Genomic DNA, 13,668 nt, shown 5'->3' on the forward strand with positions numbered 1-13,668 from the left:
GCCTACTTCGGATTCTGTATCTCCCTCTCTCTCTGCTGCTCCCCTGCTCATGCTGTGTCTCTCTCTGTCTCAAAAATAAATAAAAACATTAAAAAAAAAAAAAGATTGTCCTTCTCAGGGTTCTTGAAGGAATTGTTCTGTCTCTTGTTCCCACAGGTGTGCATTTTCAGAGTATCATGTACATATGATTTAGATTCTAATTTGTGTGTGTGTGTGTGTGTGTGTGTGTGTGCGCGCGCCTGTGTCGTAGGTGTAGAAAATGAGTTGTAATGAGCCTGGCTTCAAGTAGGGATTGACTGCCTTTCAAAACCTCTTAATTGATAGCCATGCTTTGTCATTTGTTGTTAGGTATGATTCACAGGTACTGCTGATGCAGAGGCTGAACATGCTCTTCAGGCCTCACACCTCTATCTTAGATTGAATCATGTAGTATCGTTATTTTACAAATGTTTAACTCCACCTGGAGCCTGATGCCATTTGGATGCCAACTTCTGTTAGGTTTTCTGCTTTTTTTCTCAGTGTCTCAACAATCCGTGTCAGTCTGACAAAGGAGATATCAGTGACAAGTTATACATAGTACAAATCAAGATTTTCTGTTAGAGAGGATTTTGCTAAAGCAAGGGGATAGGTATTTTTTGTCCTGTTATCTTTTTTTATAGTAAAAATTATCTATAACCTCTTGCTGATGTATTTGTTTTCAGGGCAACATCATCAACTAGCAGCACTTTCTGAATGTTTGTCTTATAAAAAGCCTGACGTTTGTTGGGTGGAAAAGTGCACCAAGGTTTAATAGAATTTTAGGATTAGAAGGGACTGGGAGATTTCTTCTAATCCCACAACAATCATAATCATTCCCCAAAGCTACTGTGTGCTGAACCAGAGCTTCCCCTAATGTCTGAGGGAAGCCAGGTAAATGGACCTCAGGGTTCTAAACCTCTGAGTGATAGCACTCACCTGCTCTATCCTCAAACCACAGAATGATAGGACGACTGTGGACACCTTAAAATGCCTCCAAAATGAGTAACAACCCATCTTCCTTGCCTTCATGTCACAGGGGCTTAGATGTACCTGGCTTCAATCATAATCCTTATACACATCTCTTATATTTCTAGTTTCTGCACATCATTATCTTCCTTACCAAGTGTCCAATCCCTTGTAATCTGGCCAGCCTCATCACTGCTGTCTCCAAGGCTACCAAACCTAGTGACCTTCTTGCCAACTTCATTCCCCCTAACTATACTAGGATGCCAATTCTGGAAACTCTTTAACACCTTGGCTTTCGTCCCTCACCTTCCTTGGGTCTCCTCCTGTCTCTTCTAGGACTGCTTCTTAGTCCACTTTTGTAGGCTCTTCTCAAGCAAGTTCTGTCTTTGGCCCTGGTACCTACATGGATGATGTCAACCGTTTTTACAGATGCAACTGTTTATCTGCACATATGACTGACTCATCCAAAGTCCTTGTTTGAGATTCTGATTTTTCACTTCCAACTGTGAATGTAGAGTATTCCATACTCCTGTGAACCTCACCAGTACTGCCATCTGGTCATCTTCCTCCTAAACCATCCTCATCAAGATTCTGTACATTTGCTTATGTATCACCATCCTCCAGATCACCCAATCCTTGTGAATGGTCCTTTCATATCCAAACAGCTTTGAAGAGGGAAGCCAAGAAAGCATAGTGTGGTAGAAGACAAGAGGGGAAAGTAGGAAGTAGTGACAGAAGCTGCCAGAAATCAAGTAAGATAGGACCAAACATGGTCAGATGGCTTTATCAACAAGGAGATTGTTGGCAAAAGAAGTGTCAGTGAGGTGGATGGGGAGGTGGAGGAGTCAGACTTCAAGGTGAGTGAGTAGGACCACAGGAAATGGACAGAGAATATGAACAAGAAGGATAATTGTCTCAAGCAAGTTGGCTTTGAAGAGGAAAAGCAAATTGGAGGAGTGGTTGTAAGAAGAAAGGATTTCCTTTTTCCTTCTTATAATGATAGAAGAGGCTTGAGTCTATTCAAATATGGTTGGGAAGAAGCCAGTAGAGAGAGATAGAAGGAGAGTGAGAGACAGACAGAGAGAGAGTGCACACAAAGATAACAGACAGAGATAAAAGAAGCAAAGAGGGGATGGCTTCCAAGAGGAGAGATGCACTCTGAGAAGGTGGAAGGACACCACACACATTGTAGGGAGGAATGAGTGTAGATGCAAGTGAGTTTGTCAGTTTGATGGCAAAGAGATAAGGGAGTTCTTATATGATGCTTTCTATTTTCTCCTTGAAGAAGGACATGAAGTGATCTCAGGAGCAGGAAGGTGTTGGAGGAGAGACTTAAGGAGGGGGCAGAAGTTTGAGAAATTGGGCTACTGAGGGAGACAGGGAAAGATTCGTGGGTGGCTTTGAGAATCCTGTCGAGGCAGTGGCAATGATGTGGTGGTCTGAGTATTATTCGGCAGCCTGGAATAGGTATAGGAAGGGGTCATTTGGATTCATGTAGGATTGGAGTTTTGGCTGGGCAAGTGATGACAAGAATGAATCTAGACTACCTGGGAAAGAAGGGAAGAAAAGGTGGAGTTCAGGAGGTCTCCAGAAATGATAAGGTCAGGGAATGGAGAGGTCAAGATGCTAAATGGATGCTGAAGAGGCCCAGATGATCGAGGATGCTCAGTGAACGGAGGCAGATAGTATTTGGAGAGGGGAGGAGCATGTGGCCTGAGGGTGTGTTTGTCAAAGCAGCAGAGATTCTCATAAAGGATGGAGGAACAATTGGGAAGGACTGTGTCTTTAGAGTTGAGTAGGGCTCCAGTAAGGGGAAGAAGATGGAGAGAATGTTCTGTGAAGAGTTGGTTGACCATAGAACCACTCTAGAGGGAAAAATGGAAAGGTTTGATTGGGGCAAGGGAAAGGAAGCATAAAGTAGCACTCAGAGAAGGTAGAGCAGCTCAAGGAATTACATTTTGGCACATAAAACATGGTGGGTTTAGGGGACCGCAGAAGTAGCCCCAGCTTTCCCACTTATACTCAGGTTCTGTTGAAGCCAACTCTGTCCTGGATTAACAACATCACAGAGAGCATGTATGTCTCAAGGGACTGTGGAAGGAGTCCACTCATACAACTGACAGCCCTCCTAATATTTTGCTCGTACATGGGGCATTTCTGTTACTACTTGTCAAATTTGTTCTTAAAACAAATCTGGGTCAGTGACCTCTCAGTGGCCTGCTGTGTGGATCTTTTTACATAGCAGTATTTCTCAGCCCTACCTGTACAATAGAATCTCCTGTGAAACTTTTAATACATAGTAATGCCTGGGTCTCCAGACCAATTATATCAGAACCTCTGGTGATGAGGCCTCTAGAGTCTGGACAGTTAGTTTTATTAAAAGCTCCCTTGGTCATTCCAATGTGTAAACTAGGCCTTAGACTACCCAGTATGTGGTCCACCAGCCAACAACATCAGTACTACTTGGGAGCTTGATAGAAATGGAGAATCTCAGGCCCCTACCCTTGACCTACCTACTGAATCATAACCTGCATGTTAATAAAAGCTCCTTTCCCAGCTGATACCTAAGAACATTAAAGTTTGAGAAGCCCTGCCTTGAAACAATGCCAATGCCAGGGTCCCACCTCTAGATTCTGATTTTACTGATCTGGGTTGTGACATGGGAATCAGGAGTTATAAGACTTCCCAGATATTTCTAACTTGCAGCCAAGTTTAAGATCCCCCACCTTACAGCATCTAGCAAAGCATCAGGAGAGGTGCCTGGTGCATTTTTATTCAACCGGGTGGATCAGCCTCATCTTTGTTTAACGATTTCTGACCTTTATTTAACTTACTAATGAACTCTGTTTGCTTCTCATTTGGGGGAAAAACTGCCTGTCATACGCTTGCAGCAGGAACATCATTTCTCCTCATCTTTGAAGATGCTACTGGGAGGCTTGGTAACTAATAAGACAGGAAATACTGCCCAACCTAAGGCCCGTTACATAAAGACCGGTTCATTTATTAAAGAAAAGAAAATGGCCGATAGGAGCATCATTACAGAATACTAACCTCCTCCTTATCAAATTGAGACAAGCAACCTTCCTGATTAGTTATTTCTTTAGTCTCTTCTCAGGCCATGTTTGAAATGATACTTAAAGAACTCTACAGCTTTCTTTAGGCTGACTGATTGCACAAGTCAAACAACAGTAATTAGTTTGCTGAAATGTTGGGTTACTACTATTATAGGAATTAAGACACAACACATGTTATTTTAGACCTGAGTTTCCAAAGTACAACACTAGCTTGAAAGTGAAAATTTTAAAGAAAAACTTGTCAAGTCTTTTAAGATTTCATTGTGCTGTAAGAGTTTGAAGGTGAAAAAAATTTTTTTAAACACCTCATTTAGAACACATGCAACTCAGATGTTTGAATAGTCAAATCACCCATTTCCATGTGGGTGGTTAAATATCATGAAGAACAAAAGGTTATTATTGGTGAAGACTTCCCCCAACTTTTTGTTTCTCAATTCAAACATATGAAAGTATGAATCACTTTTCTACCACTGATGGTTGAAATCTGGTTTAAGAATTATTAAAACTAGGGGCGCCTGGGTGGCGCAGTCGGTTAAGCGTCCGACTTCAGCCAGGTCACGATCTCGCGGTCCGTGAGTTCGAGCCCCGCGTCAGGCTCTGGGCTGATGGCTCGGAGCCTGGAGCCTGTTTCCGATTCTGTGTCTCCCTCTCTCTCTGCCCCTCCCCCGTTCGTGCTCTGTCTCTCTCTGTCCCAAAAATAAATAAACGTTGAAAAAAAAATTAAAAAAAAAAAAGAATTATTAAAACTAAATTGGTGCCAAGACAAAAGCTTTTCAAGTTTTTATAAAGAAAAATATGTCAATAGTCTTTTAAAATTATACAAGCTTCAGGGGCACCTGAGTGGCTCAGTCAGTTAAGTGACTGACTCTTGATTTCAGCTCAGGTCATGCTCTCACAGTTTGTGAGTTTGAGCCCCGTATCCGACTCTGCACTGTGTCAGCGCAGAGCCTGCTTGGAATTCTCTCTCCCTCTCTCTTTGCCCCTACTCCACTCATGCTATCTCTCTCAAAATAAATAAACAAACATAAAAATGTTTTAAAAAGAAAAATAAAATTATACAGGCTTCAGAAAACAAAGATTTTGATTCCATTAGCCTTGATATTAGTCTACAAGAAAGGTGGCCATTCATTGTTTTAAATTCAATAGTGAATATTTCAGTGGATTTACTGCAATTGGAATTCCACAAGATCATGTTTTTCTTTTTAGGAAGCCAAAACAAAACTATCAAGACTTGAAAAACTATGTTATCTTCTCCATGTTCTCTGGGTGGGAATTACCCATAGAACAGTTCCCTGCCCTCCACTCTCAGGCCTCAGATATATTTCTTTAATATTTTCCTTTCTTAACAGTTCAAGGTAATCTGTGTTCTAGATTCTACCTACTGGCATACTAAAAGTGCTATCCAAGGATTAGGAGGCATACTATTGAAGTAAACTAGACAACATCATGCATATCCCCTAGTAGGCAGGAGGTAGGAGATGGTCTCTCCCTAATTGCACTGGAGGTTTTCAGAGCTCTTCAATAATGGCTGAAATCTTCAAAGCAGGTGTGTTACATAAGAGAGAACCCTAGTCATTCATCATCTGGCACCTACCTATGTCATTGTCTGGAGTGCCATATGAAGAGAGGTTAAATTTGCAATTTAGTTGGAATTTAAAATGTTATAGAAAATTTCAATTATTCAATTTGTGCCGATGGACGGTTGAGACCAAGATTCATGTATTGTGCATTGTGACCCGGTAGGTTCATAGATCAGGGATGAATTTTAAAATATTGCATAATAGGGTCAATTGAAATCCAACTACTCTACTTGGATACACAGTGTCTAATACGCCACATGGATGCATGCTTAGTGTTGAATGATGAAAATGACATTCATGGAGGGATTTACAACAAAGAATTGGATTTTATTATTGTGGTCACTGTTGGTTTGCACCTTCCTGGGGAGCTTTGAAGGTGTAATCTGAAACCAGCCCCCATATGCAGAGAGCAGGGAGAGACAGAAGAAAGACGCAGGCCATTCAGATTGGTAGGTGGAAGGTTTTATAAGTAAGGACACTTACATAAAAGGTTTATCTTGGGTGGCCAGAAGCCAAATAGATCTCTGTACCCACCAGCCAAATGTTAAAAGTTTATATAGAGGACTTAACTGAGTTCAGTCATGTATACCATCCAGATGGCCTCAACAATACACCACTATCTCAAGGCTATGTCCTTAGGGCAGCTTCTGGAAGCAGGAAGGGCAAGTGGAACACACATTTCAAGGACAGGGGAGGGAATGAGGAGGCTCCAATTGCCCAAGTGCAGCTCACAGATCAGCTGGTGGCTGTGTCCTCTTGATGACCTTCCCCAACACTCTGTGACCAGCTCTTACAATCTCATGGGGCCTCCTCTTCTGCAATGGGACCTGAGCAGTCAGCAAGGGGTTTCACTAGCATGAAGCTGGCTCTTTCGGTAGCCATCTGGCTGCATAGGAGGGAGATACCACGCCAACAGAATGGACACATGCAAGAGAAAACACAGATTAAGACAATGATCCCCAAAGTTAGTCACAGCTTTTTCCACTGATAGCTCCGTGATTCTAACCACTGATTTATTAAGTTCCTTAGGTTGGGAGCTGGATCACTCAGGGCATTCACTGGTGTCTTCATGTGATTTAATAAAGATGATACGTTAGCAGACTCATCAGGAATGAGCAACATTCTATTTGGATAATGGCAGAGATACCTCCCTGTGAGGCAGTAATAATGTCCAAGGCCATCCTATTTTGGAAGACAGTTTTTCTCATTAGAGACATTTCAGTGTTTGGTAAGGACAGGCTCTGTTGGCTATCATTCAAGGCTTGCTGAATGAATTTACTAAGAGCTTCTGTGTGTCCTATAACATCCTCCAGGCCAATGGAGGGACAGAGACTGTGGCCAAATGATTGTACCTGTGGAAAAAAATACACCCACCTTTCTGAGGAGAGGGAAGTTGGCAGTTTTAGGAACGTGGCCCTTGACCTGGTTGTGTATAGCATACGTGTTGGCTGGGGAGAGGCAGCCTGTCAGGCATGAGGAGATGCACTGGGGGGTGCGATATGCCAGACCGGGACCCCCACCTTGTCCCCTCTTTGAGTGGTGAATGTTCTGTTTCAGGCATACTGCATCTCAACAGTCTGGCCTGCAGCAGGACAGTGGGATCCTAGTGAAGATTGAGTAGTTCCCCCTCACCCAGGGGTGTGAAGTAACTCAGCCATCCCAGAAGGACATCCCATTGCAGTTTCCAGTAGATAACTCCCTTCCCAGGTGTGGTGGGCTTGGTGTTCTCAGCAGCATAGCATGTTGACTCACAACGAGAGTGGGGACAATGGCTGTTTCCTGCAACTTCCCTACCTTTATGGTATTGGGTACCTTGGCAAGCATCCTCAGTCTGGCATATGGGGCAGCAGGCCCTACTGGTTGATCATTCAAATGCATTAAAGCCTGGGACAGTGCTTTAGCCCACTGGACCAAGGTGGTTTTACCTTTAATTTAATCTGCTGCTTTAATATTCCAGTTTTCCTTTCTACCAACATTCCCTGCTGTTTGAGGTTATATGGGAGATGGAACTGCCATTCAATGCCACGTAATGTTGCCTAGTCTCACACATCATGACCTTCGGAATGTGACTCAAGATCACTGTCTGGTCACTGAGGGCTTCCTTATGTGTACTTAGCTTCTTTAATCCCTTGACGGTGGTAGCCTGCTTTGTGTGGTGACGGGACAGCTTGGGTTAGGCCAGATGTGGTATCTGCACAAACAAAGGCCTCACCTTTAGCCTAGATAGCATGCTTTTCCACATGCTATTCCTCTAACTGGAATTGTCCCATTTGGTAAACTCCTACATACCTTACAAGAGTCACCTTCAACTTCATCCTCTTGATTCAGCCTGCCTTGAGCTGTCTTCCCGAGTGGTCTATTTTTACACCTCTGCTCATAACAACACTGTGTTATATGCCTTGCCTTCCTCCACATTTCTTCTAGACTGAGCTCCTTTAATGCAGGGTCCATGGATGGCCTATTCATCTTTGTGGTCATCTCACCAAGAGCTGTGCCTGGCACGCGGGAACTACTCCTGAGAGACTTAACGAATGAATGAATGAATGAATGAATGAATGAGTGAATGAATGTGGGCCTCCCCAAGTGTCTAATTCAGTTACCAGGAAGGGACTTGGAAACTGGAAGGACTGGACTGCCTCATTAAGCCAAGCTAGGGCCTAGTTTTTCTTTCCAGCTTCAAGGGGTAGTAACTCAGTGCCTGTTATTATGTCTTGCAACTTCTTCTCTTCCCTCTGTTCCCAAACTTGATACAATATTCTCACATGCTGGTGCATAATAATCCTCAGATCTGACTGGGAGTAGGGGTGGGGGACATAACATATTCCAAAATTTATTCATGATTTTCACTATTAACATGGGAGCCAAACATAATATAGAGGTCACAGATAAAATCTTCTTAAGGTTTTGAAGTCCATTTGAAGTTTAGTGTGTAGTTTCTAACATTAATTGCTGCTCTCCAAGAAAGGCTTCTCCTGTTGAATTGAATGGCATGGTTTGTAAATATTGTATTAAGTTTAAAGAAAGGCCACGATATGTGTAGCCTTGTATTGCCTTAAAAATAACCGTATTATGCACATTAAAACACATAGATTTCCTTTCCGGTGTGATTGCTTTGTTTGATCAAATTGAAAGTTGGGTTTTCTATTTTGGCATTATGCCTTGTTTCCTTAGACAAAATGAAATTGTTCCATTATAGCAAATAGAAGCTTGATAATGGTTTGATTCTAGTTTTAGTTGGAATGCTGATCACAGAATATTTGCCATTCCAGTCTTGTTCCTAAGCAGTGTGATTTCAAATAGAGACGAGGAGCTAGGCCTGGATTACAATCTTTAGACACTTGAGTGGTTGAAACCCCATGAGAGTTTCAAACCAAAGCTCTCTTGGAGGCAGAAAGGGTGCTGCTTTCCTGCTGTCAGCCAGCAAGGAATACTTAGCTCATTGCAGGTCCCCATAGAAACAAAACACAGAAAGAAATGTGCCCCTCAGGTTCAATCTCAGCTCCTCTTGGGTGGGCACGCATTTGGAGGTTGATAAGCAGCTAACACTTGGAGCTTCTTTCTTTCTTGTTTCTCGAGTGGCCTGATCTAAGGCATCGGCATTATCTTTTTTCTTTTCTTTAAGGCTTCCTCACAGCAATGAGGCAGGAAGTGACCCGTGCCCACAAAGGCTGGGCCCTGGACTCTGTGACCATCCACAACGAAGTTCTGCGGCAGACCAAGGAGGAGATCACATCACCCCCCGTGGTAGGCACCACTGGGCAAATAGCAGGGACAGTTCTGGAACCAGTGTTGCAAGTTCACATTCTGCTTAAAACTGACCGATGAGTGCCTCGGTTAAGACCTGTTGAGATGCAGTATGCCTGAAACAGAACATTCACCACTCAAAGAGAAGGTGGGGGTCCCGGTCTGGCATATCGCACCCCCCAGTGCATCTCCTCATGCCTGACAGGCTGCCTCCCCCCAGCCAACACGTATGCTATGCACAACCAGGTCAAGGGCCACGTTCCTAAAACTGCCAACTTCCCTCTCCTCAGAAAGGTGGGTGTGTTTTTTTCCACGGGTACAATCATTTGGCCACAGTCTCTGTCCCTCCATTGGCCTGGAGGATGTAATAGTGCATACAGAAGCCCTTAGTAAATTCATTCAGCGAGCTCCAAGTGGTAGCTGCGTATCAACCTCCAAATGCATGCCCACCCAAGAGGAGTTGAGATTGAACCTCAGCTTTGTAGGTGAGGTTTCCTCGGTCGTAACCAGGAGACTTTGACGCTGAAACCTCCTCCATTTGCTGGGGCAGGAATTAATGCCAAGCACTGGAACTCCCCAGACAGCCTTTCTTTACAATGACAAGTTACATTTGTGTCTGCTAAAAAAGGGTTTTCCACACGTCTCCTGCTGCAGCTGTGGGCTGCTCACAGACTGGACGAGTGTGGAGGGCAGTAGAGACCAATAGTATTCGCAGTCCTGAGCTCTGGGCCAGTTCCAGCAGTGCCCCCACTAGCTGCGGGACCCCTTGGTGGAGGGACCCCTGGAGGGGAGAAGAGCAGGGGCCCCGAGGTAAGCAGATGCCATTGAGAGCCACTGCTTGGCACTTACCCGCTCTGTGAACTTGGGCAAGTTCTTTAATTTTTTGACCTCAACTTCTTCCTCTGTGACATAAGGCCAGTAATTCAACCTCATGAAAGATGGTTGTGCCAATTCAATGGAATCATTTAGGACCCCACATAGGTACTCAATAAATCTTAGCCCCGTTTTTCCTTCCTCTGTGACTTTCACTCCCTCAATTGCCAAAGAAGAAGCCTGGACCAGATGAATTCCAAATTCTGGCCCTTTCTGCCACTTTACAGCAGGGGTTGCCTCCTTCTAGCGTCCAATGCCTGTCCTCACTCTGTCTGCCATCTCACCAGAAGCACACCAGTATATTTCCACCAGCGATCTCTCCATTCAAGTAGACCTAAGCTATTTCAATCATGCCCTTCCAGATTCTTTCGGCGTTTTCTCATCATGCAATTCCAAAGTCATGTCCACATTTGTAGGTATTTGTTAGAGCAGTACTGAGATATGTATGTGTTTCCTAAGGCTGTTGCAACAAAGTACCACAAATTGAGTGGCTTAAAACAACAACAGTTTATTTCCTCAGAGTTTGGGTGGCCAGAGGTCTGAAATCAAGGTGTTGGCAGAGTTGGTTTCTTCCAAAGGCTCTGGGGAGGGGGGGGGGAGGGAATCTGTCCCATGTCTCTCTCCAGCTTCTGATGGTTGCAGGCAGTCCTTGGTATCCCTTGGCTGATAGTGGTAACACTTCAGTCTCTGCCTCCATTATCACATGGCCTTCTTCCCTATGTGTACCTCTGGGTATCCCCTCCTTTTCTTACAAGAACACCAGTCATATTGGGTTTAGAGCCCACCTTAATTCAGTATGACCTGAACTAATTAGATCTGAAAAGGCCCTACTTCCAAATGGTCACATTCTGAGATCCTAAGTGGACATGAATTTTTGGGTGACACTATTGCAAAGTTCTGAGATTAAAAGGAACCTAGAAGGGATACAGTTTACCGTCGGATGGTATCTAAATTTTATATCGTTCATGTAGTAATTGTCACTACCAATGATGGTAATCATACATATGTCCTGATTTTCTGGGATTGCCCATTTTACTGTCAAACCATGTACTTTAGGTTTTGGTCCCCAAAATATGGTCCTCATACGCTTGGGTCACATGAGGGGGATTCCAGGAAACACTTGGCAATTAATTTCACTCTCTCTTATAATAAGTCTACATTTGCTTCCCCTTAGCTACTCCTCATTGGAAAGGAAAAATGGTTACCATCTTCTACCTAGATATATCTTATGGGCTTACATGATTATTAGAGTTTCCCGTGATTCCCTTTAGCCTTTCTTTTCTTACTGAATATGTGTTCTATGGCTCCCCATGGCCTATAACGTAAAGTTCAAACTCTTCAGTTTGACATCTGTAGTCTTCCACGGTCAAGCCCTAACTTATTTTATGACCATTAAACTCTCTGCTAAATAAAATGCCTGGGGGCGCCTGGGTGGCGCAGTCGGTTAAGCGTCCGACTTCAGCCAGGTCACGATCTCGCGGTCCGTGAGTTCGAGCCCCGCGTCAGGCTCTGGGCTGATGGCTCGGAGCCTGGAGCCTGTTTCCGATTCTGTGTCTCCCTCTCTCTCTGCCCCTCCCCCGTTCATGCTCTGTCTCTCTCTGTCCCAAAAATAAATAAACGTTGAAAAAAAAAAAAATGCCTGGGCTTTCCTACCCATGCTACCTATCTTTGTACTATATTGCTCCTGCCTGGATGCCTGCCCTCTCTCCTCTTTCTTTCCAAAAGCAGCCCACCCTTCAAAGCTGTCTCTTCCACAAAGACCCTCAAGCACTCCAGCCCAAGGTGGCCTTTCACCTCAAGTCACTGCACTTAGTCTCAGTGTTGGTCACCAGGAAGCCTCTCTAAAAAGTGTGTGCTTGTATTCAATTCATGTCTTTCTCCCCGATTTAATGGTGAAGACCTCAAGGGCAGGGCCCCTTTGTGTGAAAGAGAGACACAGGATGACAAGCAGCCACTGTTGAACTAACACACCCCCTCCCTGACTATCAGGCCTGCTCGCCTTCTACCACAACTGGCCTCTGGGGGCGCTCTGACTCTCCTGCTCTCTGGGCCTGGCTGCACAACTCTCACTGAATGACTGAGATGGTTAGAGGGGCATGTTGGCTTGGCTGGCACAGGCTGAGATCCCGCATGGCGCCCGGCTCCAAATCCTGTTCCTTGTTCTGACCCTACATGACAGACCGGGCCTCTCTGAGACTTTTATTTCTGCACACAGGTGATTTGGTGCTGCTGGCTAAGTCTGTCATCCCCAGCGGGCTAGCCCTCTGCTCAAATAAGCAATAATGGCATGTTTCCACAGCCCTTATGGCCTCAAGATAGGCCGCAGGAGAAAATGGGGCTCAGTATTTTACTCACGCAATGCACCCAGTGGTATTTGTTCTTCTGGTGGCATTTTAAGACTGGTGTATGTCTTCTTTCTAAACTGATGACCTTTATTACAGTAATGAACGTCCATCTCACAGCACCTAAGTTTTAAAAAAATTCTATTACCTCGTGCTTGACTCTTCCAGGAAGGTGTGTATATTTATGGGCTCTACATGGATGGAGCAGCCTGGGACAGACGGAATGGGAAGCTTACAGAATCCACTCCCAAGGTGCTCTTCACACAGCTGCCTGTGCTGCATATCTTTGCCATTAATTCCATTGCGCCCAAGGACCCCAAGCTGTATGTGTGTCCTATTTACAAGAAACCGAGGCGTACTGACTTGACCTTCATCACCGTGGTGTACCTGCGAACAGTTTTGTCCCCAGATCACTGGATCCTGAGAGGAGTGGCTCTTTTGTGTGACATCAAGTAAATTCACTTCCACTTACTGAGGGCACCTGAGCCATGTACCCAGCCAGTGCTATTGAGAGGCCTGGCGCTTTGTGTCTTTTCTCCCTGGTAATTGCTTGATTACTCTTTTTAAATTAAACAGTTGTTACTCTACAATCACGTGTGTGTGTGTGTGTGTGTGTGTGTGTGTGTGTTTCCTTATATCAATATTCGAAAAGACAATTCTAACGTAATGCATTTTATCCCAGGCAATCATATTCCATTATGATCATTTTATGTAGATAAAGCCCTTCCTTCATGTTAGAGCATTGGAAGGTTTAAATTTTTCTAAAAATCCAAAACAAAGTATTAATTTGTTGTATCCTGAAAGGGGCATGATAGATGCAATCTTTTCTCTCAAATAAAAACCGCATTGCCCTGGAATAAAATCTACCCCTGTGTATGTCTGTGCTAATGTGCTATCCACTGCCTGTTTGGGTTTGGCCTTGACTCCGTGCTTGTGAAATGGAAACTGAAGGGGTCCAGTCAGTACCCCTTAGGAGTTACAGCTGTGTGGTGTGACATGTTTGAGACAGCAAATCCACTGGGATGGCTGCTCTTGTCATTTATTTTACTTTTATTTAATATATTTTATTTT

At 44.1% G+C, this 13,668-nt stretch overlaps 1 protein-coding gene across 1 annotated transcript in view; it reads left to right on the forward strand.

Moving 5' to 3' along the window:
* DNAH8 (dynein axonemal heavy chain 8) overlaps window positions 1-13,124 on the forward strand; it is a 310,125-nt gene extending 297,001 nt beyond the window's left edge. Inside the window, 2 exon segments of the mRNA XM_030314553.1 lie at window positions 9,261-9,382; window positions 12,766-13,124. Coding sequence (XP_030170413.1) covers window positions 9,261-9,382; window positions 12,766-13,053 — 410 coding nt within the window. The 3' untranslated portion in view covers window positions 13,054-13,124.
* The last annotated feature ends 544 nt before the right edge of the window (window positions 13,125-13,668 follow it).

This window comes from Lynx canadensis, chromosome B2 (assembly GCF_007474595.2).
Source record: "Lynx canadensis isolate LIC74 chromosome B2, mLynCan4.pri.v2, whole genome shotgun sequence".
Classification (NCBI taxonomy): Eukaryota; Metazoa; Chordata; class Mammalia; order Carnivora; family Felidae; genus Lynx; species Lynx canadensis.